General features: G+C 38.4%; 1 protein-coding gene across 1 annotated transcript; it reads left to right on the forward strand.

The window, feature by feature from the left end:
- The first annotated feature begins 2,822 nt into the window (after positions 1-2,822).
- Positions 2,823-9,414, forward strand: LOC147221629 (serine/threonine-protein phosphatase 6 catalytic subunit). Its single transcript, XM_086169677.1, has 7 exons — positions 2,823-2,951; positions 4,264-4,359; positions 4,447-4,512; positions 4,598-4,739; positions 4,823-4,902; positions 5,686-5,895; positions 6,420-9,414. Exons 1-7 carry the CDS (start codon positions 2,877-2,879, stop codon positions 6,666-6,668), a joined length of 918 nt encoding a protein of 305 aa, XP_086025803.1. The 5' UTR covers positions 2,823-2,876; the 3' UTR covers positions 6,669-9,414.
- The last annotated feature ends 2,676 nt before the right edge of the window (positions 9,415-12,090 follow it).

Consider the following 12,090-nt stretch of genomic DNA (forward strand, 5'->3'; position numbering starts at 1 on the left):
CATGGGCGCCGAGGCGTTCGCTGATTGGCTAGGAGCCGCAGGAGCGTCCATTCGTTCATTTTTTTTTCCCATTTATATATTTATTTAATTATTTGTTTATTTTATTTAGCGCAAATAGTTACACAATGCAAAACCAGAAAAACGGCCGCGATGTGCTCCTAGATACACTGACATTAACATCTGAACTGATAACTGAAAAAACAATTAGATCTTAATCTTTTCATAGCAATTGCATGCGGAATTTTACGATCATTTCTTTCGATTGCCGTCAAAATGTAGATTTGGTGGGGTTTCTGTGGGGTTTAGTGTGTTTTAAGGTGGTCCGTAAAAAAATTGAGTTATTTATTAATTTTAGCTTGCTTTGCCATTCAAGGTTATTTTTGAGCCATTTCTTGCTGAATTGATTCAAATAATATTTGGAAACGTTTGATTTCTGTTTATGAGCGTAACGTGTAATTGCTTCATCCGGGAAAACGTTGCAACACTTAAAGATAGCATCCAATATCTTTCAAACCTTCTTTTATGCAATTATTTTTCTTATGTGTGCACCTAACAGTCATTTTCCCTTCTTTTTTAGATACTCACATTAATGGTAATTTTTCAGTGTGGGTCTCAATACACGGAAGACAATTTTTGCAAACAGCCACACGCAGTCAATAATAACAACAATAATAATCATCCATTCTCTGCTACCTATTTAACGTCACCTCACAGGGACAGCAGCTTCGCTGCAGTCTCCAATTGTCCTTCCTAGCTACTTCATCCAGCATATCTGGGGGTCTTCCACACGACCTCTTCCTGTTGGTACATGCTTAGAACAGCTTCACAGGGATGCATCCAGGGGGCATCCTGACCATCCTGACCTGGGGTATGGCGCAGAGGGTTCAACCGGTCGTCCTTGGAACCAAACATTCCTGGTTTGATTCCCGGCTCCTCCTAGCCTGTCTAAGTGTTGTTGAGCAAAACACTGAACCCCTAGCTGTTCCTTAGCTGCATTCTGCTCATGGTTTATCCATGATGGATTAATGCAATGGTCACATTTCACTGATATTGTGCTCTGTGTATAACTGTATGTGACAATGAAGGCATTTCTTCTTCTAAAAAAAGATGCCCAAGCCACTTCATCTGGCTCTTCTCAGTTCAAAGGAGTAGCTCTTCAATGAGCCCCACCCAGATCAGTATAACTCCCTCAAACAGAGAGCTCAAACACCATGTGGAGGAAATTAATTTCTGCCCCCTATATCATGATCATAGATGGGGTCGGGAACGTACATTGATCGGTAAATTAAGAGCCTCACCTTTCAGCCCAGCACCTTCTTTACCTTGACAGACAGATACAGAGCCTGCATCACTAGTGACGCTGCACTGATCTATCAGTCAATCTCCTTCTCCATTCTTCCCGCACTCATGAACAAGACCCCAAGCTTCTCAGATTCTCAACTTGGGGTAGGATGTCATCCCCAATCCGGGGAGGGCACTCTACCTATTTCTGGGTGAGGACTATGACCTCTGCTTTGGACATACTGATTCTCAGCACTCCTACTCCAGTGAGAGCTGGAGATCGTGGTCACCAAAATAGATCAGAACTACTGTCAGCTACTCCAGAGTGAAAAAGTGTGCCCCCACACAGAAGAGATGTTCCACATCCTTAGAGCCAGTCTCTGCAGCTGGGGATCAGACTGTCAAAGTCCCCGCCTTCAGCCATCACCTCTGGCCCCTCCTACGGGTTGTTAGCCCATGAGAAAGGGAAACTCAAGTTGTTTTCTTGAGCTGTAACCAATCAAGCCCCATGGGTGCAGGCTTGGCCACTAGGCATTCGCCATCAAGCATGACACCACGACCAGGCTCCAGAGGGGGCCTCAGTGTCTCGTGGAAACTAAATCTATAGTTGTTCTTCATAAGGAGTCTTCTGTGGCACACCTCATCTGATCTCTCACCTCAGGCCTGTTTGATTTTGGTGAGCCTATCATAGGCATTAAGCTCCTGACAACTGAGCACCAAGAATCATTTAGACACACAAACCCCCTTCAATAAGATAGGGTCGCAGCTTGTGGAGGGACAGTAATGATAATAGTAATACTTATTAGTTTCAGTTGCTGCAATTTACTTCTGTTGCAGTTTCTTCATTTTTGGTCCGATCATGGAATTTAACCGTTTGTGTTGGTCGCAAAACATGATGGTACAGTACCCTCTGGTGGTTGAAATAAACACTCCCACTTCATAGACGATTTCAGATTTAAAAGCTCTGAACCCCAGAAGGGTGTTTGAAGTAGGTATGGTTAGTGGTCACGCATACCGACTTTTAGGTTATTTTTACGCACATGACTAGTTAGACGTCACCAGCTTTCAGTTTTGCTGATGACTTTCTTTATTTTATTTATTTTTTATTAAATTGTTTGTAATGCAACTAAATGAATCCAATAAATCTATTTCTACAATTAAATGAACATTTTATGTTCATAATTTCATATGTTTGCAAGCGAATCAGTATTGGTGTTTTCCTGAAATTAAACGGGAAAAAATACTTTGTCTAATCTTTTTTTTTGTTGTTCACACCCCAAACAGATTTTAATTTGATGTCAAATGATTTTTTTTTTTTGTGTGGTTTCATGTACAAAGGAAATGATGATATTGAATCGTCATGTCGATAGTTTTCTCAATGCAATGAAATAAAGTATTTCTCTGAATAATCAAAGAAAATATTATCTTGTTTTTAATGAACTGAAAGGTTTACACGCAGTTTTACACACGCTGTCATTGAAAAAAGTGGAGAACCGAATGGAGGCGTATCTTCGAGAAGGAGGCGTCTATCAGAACATGAATGGAACGCTCCTCAAGTATTGGAGGAAGTTGCACATGACATACAGCTCTTTATAATGGCGCCTTTAGATTTGGATAAATATGCCGAGATCGCCAAACAGTGCAAATATCTCCCAGAGAACGACCTGAAGGTAAAAGTGACCGGCCGGGAGGCTCTTAGTCACAGTTAGCGATGTGTTAGCACTCTCGTCTACGCTACGATATTTGTACGATTTGTCAGTGGAATTAGCTAGCGTTAGCTTCGACTGGCTAATGCCTGCCGCTTGACCTCTCGTCAGGAAAGTGCACGCCGAAATAGAAAAAATAAACATTTGCAGTCGCATCACATGCATTCTTCACTTATGGCCAATTCTTCAATTAAAAGTGACACCGACCGGCTTTGGTTTTTTGCTGGATTTGCAAGGTGAAATGGTCGGACCTGCCCGCGGTGAGCAAGTAATGCCGACGATCAACTTGACGGCCACTGATATTTACTGTTAACTTGATTAACTGTATCTAACCAGCAACAACTCCATACGTTGCCTCCTGTTGATTCGTACATAATATGGTAATAAGGGTTTATTGCAGTAACAATGTTATTAATTTGACACCGTTGTCAACAACAAGCTATATAGAGCTATATTTCACTGATTTAATTTAAAAATATCTGATGCCATTTATTAGAGGTTTAACTCTACTGTTTACTTTTTGAATTTTTATATAATTATTTATTCAAGCTATTTCTTGATCAGTATTGAAGTTGTTCCTAACCATATCTTTGATCATTTCTTACCATATTTCCACTGCATTATTTGCTAGCATTACTGCTAAGCATTGGTGATCTTTATAAGGGATGAATCCCAACTGAATTGTTGAAAAATGTTTTCTTTTGTAAGTGAACCTCGCCTCCATTTGCCTTTAATAAGGCTTTCATTTGACCACCATGATCTGACAGATTTAAAATAATAATAAACCAATTTACTTAGGGGCTTGAATTAATTAGTAAATATAAGGAAATAAATAGCTTGTTTAACTGGAAATTGACAATTAATAGTTGACAGATTTGAAGGAGTATTGGAAAGTATCTCAGTATATCTTTTACAAGAAATGGCTGGAAAATGTGTATGCATTTATCTTAACTTGAAATAAGCAGGAACTAAACTGAAAAGGACAAAAAAATTAACTTAAAATAGATCTCAAATATACCTGAAAATGACTTTGAAAAGTGATGGCATGATATGAGAATATGAGACTGAAATGACCCCAAATTACTGTAAATTCCCTGTTAGTTTGAGGGGAAAAACATTACTTGATCATAAAAATAAAACTACTTGAAAAAAAAAAGAGAAACAGCAAATGGAGCTGTTGATTATAAATTTGCATGAAACAATCCAAAATAAAACAGCTAACTAATCTACAGTAAGGATGAAATAATCGAATCTAATTAATGTGTCCTATATCCAGAGATTATGTGACTATGTGTGTGATCTTCTGCTGGAGGAGTCCAATGTCCAGCCAGTGTCCACTCCAGTAACAGTATGTGGGGACATCCATGGACAGGTATGATCACAGTGTTCGTCCTCTTATTGCATAAAAGATGACAAGTTTTAAATGCCCATAAGCATGTCATGTCTACTCACTTTACAGTTTTATGACCTTTGTGAGCTCTTCCGAACTGGTGGCCAGGTTCCAGATACAAATTACATTTTCATGGTTTGTATGCTTTTTTTTTCCCCCAGTGTAAACTTGTCTGTGGGTTGTTGTGTTTGCTCAGTACCTGGACTTCTCTGCCCCCCAGGGCGACTTTGTCGACCGGGGATATTACAGTTTGGAGACATTCACGTACCTACTGGTGCTAAAAGCCAAGTGGCCTGACCGCATCACACTTTTGCGAGGAAATCACGAGAGCCGACAGATTACCCAGGTTTATGGGTTTTATGGTGAGATGGGTGTCTAGCTTTCATATTGTTTTGTTTCCAACAATATCCATTCAATTTGTTTGACAAAATTGTCTGTCTTACAGATGAGTGCCAGACAAAGTATGGAAACGCGAATGCCTGGCGTTATTGCACTAAAGTGTTTGATATGTTAACTGTTGCTGCTGTAAGTATTGAGGGATTTCATTTTTAATTAGTTGCATGGAATGATGTAGAAAAAGATGAGTTGAGAAGATGCTGAGGATGAAAAACCGAACCTTAAAAACAAAAACAAAAACAGAAAAGAATACCTACAACTGCAGGAGAAATTTAGCTCTACATTACCTTAAAATCACTAAGACATAAAAAACAAGATATTATCCAAATTATAGAGAATTCAGCTCAAATTGCACAGGAAAAATGTTCAATATTTGAAACACATGGCCTTTAGAACTGCAAAAAGTGGCCCAATAAACCAGAACAAATATAATGAAAACCAGAAAAAAATAATTGGGTTTCTTTATGTGCTGCCATTTTTGGAGAATATTGTTTGGTTTCATAGGAGGCTGCAGTAATCATACTCAGGATGCCTGAAATATTCCTACTTCATGACAGTGTCATGGGACAACAGCAAACAGCTTTAGTGATCCTCTTGGGAAAAAATTTGGTCTTACAAACAATCTTTGTGTTAGTGTATGTGTGTGTGCGCGCGCGTGCGTGCGTGTATGTGTGTGTGTGTCTGTGTGTGAGAGAGAGAGAGAGAGACTGTGTGGGTTTCTTGTAGGTAACCAAAGGAGACCCAGAATTGTGAATGAGAGTACATTTTTTTGTTTGTCTCTATCAGTGGTCCAGAGATTGATCTTCAACTGTGACCCTGAGTGCAGGATAAGCTGTACATAATGAATGAATGAGTGACAGTGAGACGTGTTTGTGAGCCCTTGATAAAACCGCATCTCTCCTGTGTCACCAGCTTATGGACGAGCAGGTGCTGTGTGTGCATGGCGGACTCTCTCCTGACATTAAAACCCTAGACCAAATCCGAACCATTGAGCGCAACCAAGAAATTCCACACAAAGGAGCCTTCTGTGACTTGGTGTGGTCAGACCCAGAGGATGTGGACACATGGGCCATCAGTCCTAGAGGAGCAGGCTGGTTGTTTGGGGCAAAGGTCACTAATGAGGTTGGTGTTCTTATTTTGAATCTAATAAGGTTTCCTTGAAGGTTGTTTCTATTTCTCCAATTTCTGAAAAAAAAAAAAATCATGTTTTTTTTTTTCCAATTCTTAACAGGCTATTGATGTCTCAGCATTCCTTTAGCTTCTGTACCTCCCAACCTTTAGATTATGTATTTTTACCATCTGCTAGCAGTCTGAAACCAATAAGGCCTAAAGAGGTATAAAAAGACATAACTGTTCTTGATTTTTAAGCGTTTTGTGCAAGAAACAAGTCACAAAATTGTGAAAGCATACTCTCAATTACTGTAAAATTTGGAGGAAACTATGACATGGTAGGGTAGCAGGGTGCTGAAATCCTAACATTCACAAGTACGCATTCAGTCAGTGTGCAGAAATAGTAAATGTTTCAACATGGATTTTCAGCTGTAAATTTTTGTATTTTTTGACAGTTGCAAGCATAGATGTATGTGTATGCTCTCCTGAAGAGGGGTTTGTTGATATGCTTTTTCATTTGTCATGAAACCTTGCAGTTTGTTCATATCAACAACTTGAAGCTGATCTGCCGGGCGCACCAGCTTGTCCATGAGGGCTACAAGTTCATGTTTGATGAGAAGCTGGTAACTGTGTGGTCAGCCCCTAACTACTGCTACCGCTGCGGCAACATTGCCTCCATAATGGTCTTCAAAGACGCTAACACGAGGGAGCCTAAGCTCTTTAGAGCTGTGCCTGATTCTGAGAGGGTCATCCCCCCGCGGACCACCACCCCATATTTCCTGTGAGCTGACATGTCCAGGAGAGGGGCAGCACCACTTGCCAACCCTTTATGAATTGTGTACAGTAAAAGTTAGTCTGTTTCTCTGCATTTATTGGTGCCAATATTTTAAGTATTTAGTGTGCAGTGTGAGTTATAAACCTTCACTGCATCCTGGGAGATGAAGTCAAGCTGTATGGTGTTGCTGCACTGTAAGCCATTACATAACCGTTCCATCATTCAACTGCAAATCTCGTTATTTTTCATAATTAAATCATAAACTTATCTTTAGGAATCCCTGAAGTGGCCAGTAGCTGTTGGTAGTGCTTTTCAGCACAGCTTGTAGGGCAATTAAAATGTATTTCTGACACAGCATTACTAATCTGATTTTTGAATGTATTGTTTCTGTATTAACAAATATTTTTGAAAATTCTCAATCTTCAGATAATTTCAAGGTGATGTTTTTTCTCTCCTTAATGAGTATTTAATGTTTTGCTCCTTTATCCCCTTCAAATTTTGTGTTTCATTTCCCCCATATTTTAGCATTATTAATTTGAAGAGGAAAAAGAAATTATCAAATATATATAGCACATTTCCAGGTTGGTAAAAACAAAACAATAAAAAACATTAGAATTATGGTTAGTCCTGAAGAGATGTTTTTAGATGAGTTTGTAGTTGCAGAGCAGATTTCCTGATCTACAAACAAAACACGTCCTTGGAACTAAACATACCTGGTTCAATTCCCACCTCCTAGTGTATTGAAGTGTAGTTGAGCAAGACACTGAGCCCATAACTGCTCCCCTGGTGCTGCTAGATGGCATGCCAACTGCTCATGGTTCATCCATGGTATTAATAAAGTATAATAAAAAGGAGGAGTCTAGAACATAAAAATAATAGAGGAAAGCATTAATGAGTAGACATTTAAAAAACACCAAAGTAAATGATAGATCTTCAACTTTATTATCATTACAGGTTTAGAATTCAATAGACCTAATTTCTGCTATTCGTGGATCTTAGACTCCTTAAATGTTTTATACCTGAAGAACTCAATGTGCATTTTCAAGTGATCCATCAAAATAATTGTAGCTTGGCTGCAGGTTAGCTTTAAAGCTAATGATTTCCAACCAAGCTTTCTCAATGAACAATATAAAATACTGATATGCATTATCTTCCAATTAGCGTATTCAGGTTTACTGTGGTGCAGTGGTTTGCACCCCTGCCTCACAGCAAGAGGTATTAAATGGTTTATAATGATGCTTTTAAGTGCAGAGGAATTAATTTTAACCAGTCATAATTAATAAGTTTTAAGTAACTGACAAGTTTCATGATGACCAAGATGAAGATCTCTCATATGTCAATTAAAATCCCAAATCATGATGATGGTTTATCAGTTTTACAGGTGCATATTTTGCACTCAAAGAAGACCAATTAATTGACAGATATGGTTACATAACACCTATATGAAATACTTATTGATGTATTGGTTTGTTAGTTGGCGGAAATTATTTAGCAATTATGTGACAACTATAATGTTGTTTGCAAACAATTTCATAATCGTGGCGGCAGGGCAGCACAGTGGTTAGAGCCTTGGCCTCACCACCCTGGTTCGATTCTGACAAGGGGATCTTTCTGTGTGGAGTTTGCATGTTCTCCCCATGTCTGCGCGGGTTTCCTCCGGGCTCTCCGGTTTCCTCCCACAGTCCAAAAACATGCTGCCGGCTAATTGGAAAAAATTGGGAAAATTGCCCTGAATGAGTGAATGTTGTCTGTCTGCGATTGACTGGCGACCAGTCCAGGGTATGCCCTGCCTCTTGCCCGATGGCAGCTGGGATAGGCTCCAGCACCCACCACAACCCTAAGTGCAGGATAAGCAGTAGACGATGGATGTATATTTCATAATTATTTAGTTTGAATCATGTTTCAATGACCCAGTTGAAATGTTTTTCCGCATTATTAAATCTGAAAGATACCTGTTCTTTTGTGTCAGCGACAGCGTATGCTGGCTTCTTGAAGTCAGAAAATCATCTGGGTGTTAGAAACACTTTTTTTTTAATAACATTTATTTTTTCTGAAAATATAAAGGGCAGCAAACTCGTTTACTGGAGAGAGAAAAAAAACTAATCAACAATGAAAATCTTATATGGTAAAATGTTACCTCTCAATAAATACAAATGTATTTGTCAGTCTTTACGCTACTGTAAGTTTGTGATGAGATTTTGTCAACCTTTGCTCCATGGCTTAGTGATGACTATTGTGTTACTAATGTTCACAGCATCTTTACATACAGTTCTGTTAAATGTAAATTGATACAAGTTAATGCTTAGTTAATTGTACGTAGGCACATCATTTAAGTGTCAATTACAGTTTCTGTTGTCTTAACTGATGCTCACAATTGTACCCTCATTGTAAATTGAAACCTCTTTAGCTGGCCCTACATTATATGTCCCCTATAAACAAAGGTGACTGAACTCTGACCTGCAGCGACATGTACCACTTTAGTAATTACTGTTGTATGTTTTAAAGGCACTCCTGATAAAATGTGTTAGAGGAAGGACAGACAAACTATCAGTAAAACTGTCATGAAAAGTTGCTTCTGGTTTGGAAGTTCCAATTTAAGTCTTATATACATGGATAATTTTTATTTTGTATTGTATTAAAGCTGGATGTATAATAATGACTGCAAAGGAAATTGTGTTATATCTGCTCTGCTGAGTTAAGATTGCTCTGCTTAAGATATTATATATAAATATACAGTATAAACAAGAGTTGCTACATGTGTACTGTAAGTCGTGTTTATTTAGGTTGTGGTACTTAATGTCTGATTCACACACAACTCCTCCCTTACTATGCCTGTATTCAGAGAACTTTTTGAAATGAATGAAAATATGTAATTTTATCAATATATTCTGAATGTCAATAATGAAGGTCAATAACTTCTAATATTCTTAAGATCTTTAAGCCTGTTCTTAGTATCAACACAATTGAGAGTGTTAATAGGATATAATTTAATTGATGTTGCCTTTCCTGATGATTTTTTTTTTATTTTAGACACCTTTCTGAATCAGTGTTTCGGTTATTCTCAGTCTTATAAAGATAAGATAATATAAGATAAGATAAGATAAACGTTTTTGATCAGAGAAACGTTATTGATTCCCATAGGGGAAATTTTCTCGTCACAGCAGCGTAACAGTTATAGTGTCAAAAATAAATATGAATATTAATATAAATAGACTGAAGACAGAAATTAGTGAAGACATCCACAAATAAAAAGTCTCTGTTCTTTGGTAATTGATAGAAAATAGGGAGATTTTTTTCTGTCTTCCACGTTACATTTTCATGTTTCTAAAAAGGCATTTTTTTGCTAATTATTGGTAATTGCTGGTTGATTTGCTCACGTTAATCTTTTTCTTAAATGACTGCCTAATTCATTGCGTTTTTTTCCATTGCTCTAGAAAAGTATAAAACTTAATTGAAAAACAGTTAACGATTACCAAGTTAGGGAAAGTGTTGAAAAACGACGATGAATGTGAGCAATTGGAAAAATAAGCATACTGGAGCAAAAGCATTGCCTGTAGAGGGCGCATTACAAAGTGCACTTGAAGTGCGCCACGCCCCTCGGATCTTCCAGCCAATGACCAGATATATGACCGTAGCGTCGCCCGTCATCTGGTGTTGGGGTGATTACGTGTAGCTCTCCAACCAGAAGTTGGCTAGCTTGTTAGACGATATTAACAGCGACTTGATATCAACTGGGAGCGTAATTTTTAGAGTTTCTGTACATAGACGGCTAACTCACGGTCTGTAACCTCCCCCAAAACGCCACGAAATGACACTATGAATCGACGCTGAATGGTAAGAGGGGACATCTGTAAGCGTGCAAGCTAACGAGAGCTAGCATCACCCGGCGGTGGTAGTAAGGTTAAGTCTCATTGTTATGACTTGAAGCTCGCCAGCTAGTTGGTTGTTAAACCAAACTCGGAATTGAAGTATACCTCTCCAAATGAGACTAACTGGTAAAGCATAACGTAATTACCTTGTTGTTTTAAGATAATAAGTCTATGAATACATCTACCAAGAGGCTCGTTAGTTTATTTAGGACAGTCATACACACTCTGCAACAAAGTTAGTCACCAACTTCTAAAGCAAAAGTACCTTTAACTGTTCTTTTTGTCTTTTTGGGCCAAAACGGGTTAGGCAATTACAAGAGAAAGGGTATTAAATTCCACATTTTTTTGATCTTATTACTTTTAAAGGACCAGTTGTCTTGGCGTCCTAGACAAAGTTGCTTTATTGTGATAATGGAAGTACAACAAGTACAGTCGGTTAAAATCCGTCGTATTAAAAGCTACATCCTGATGAGCCAACGCTAATGCCAGTTATTAGTCGTTGAATTTTAGGGGGATAATAAGTGACTATACAGAAAATCTTTACATCACCACAACCTCCTAATTAATTGCTGTCCTCAAATTAACTTGTGTAATTTAATGTTTTGTAATTCAAAGCATTTGAAAAAGTTTGATGACGTCCAGGGTCCCACAAAACTAATTGTAATCAGTTATAAGGTATTCTAGGGGATCATTAGTTTGCATGGGCCTTCATTGTTTCTGTCTCAGACTAGAAAACAACCATTGGTTTTGTGCAATATCTGCTGAAAATGTGTATGCCTTAGGCACAGCCCTGAGTCTCACTGATTATTTTGTAAGTAAATAAACTTAATTTCGTATTGAATGTAGTGCCTCCTCACAGTGGTTAGCACATCTGCCTCACACCAAGAAGGACCCTTCTTTGATTTCCTCAGGGAGCCTTTCTGTGTTCTCCCTGTATCTGCATGGGTTTCCTCTGGGCTTCCTGGTCTCCTCCCACAGTCCAAAAATATGCAGATTATTTGGAAAATTGCCCCTATGTGTGAATGAGAGTGAGAATGATTGTCTGTCTCTATATGTGGCCCCGCTATCAACTTGTGACGGGTCTAGTTTGTATCCCACCTCTTACCCAATTACTGCTGTGGTGGGCTCTAGCGTCCTTGCAACACTGAGCGCGGGGTAAGTGGTAGATAATGGATTAACGTATTGCCTCCCATCAGTGGGTGAACCTATAATAAAATATGAACTGTTGTCAAAGTGCATTCATTTAAAATTTCTTTTGTAGATAATAGTTGTGTTGTATACTGATTTGGCTTTTTCTTCTGAATAAATCTGGATTCAATGCTCTGTTATCTTCATCTATCTTTGTCACATTTAAAATGTTCAAACTATTAAGCTTAAAACCCATTCACAGTCACAATGAAGAATGTTCTGATATGTTAGCTTTGATATAATAAGAATAATTAATTTAAATATTGTCTACACTACTTGTCCTGGATTCATGGTCGCAGCAGGGTTGAAGCAATGCTCACCTGTTACTCGGCAAAAAAAATGACAATAGATGTAATTGTTTGATTGCAGTGCACA

This window comes from Fistularia commersonii, chromosome 22 (genome assembly GCF_037954325.1).
Source record: "Fistularia commersonii isolate RoL2024-O1a breed Wild chromosome 22, RoL_Fcom_v1.0, whole genome shotgun sequence".
NCBI lineage: Eukaryota > Metazoa > Chordata > Actinopteri > Syngnathiformes > Fistulariidae > Fistularia > Fistularia commersonii.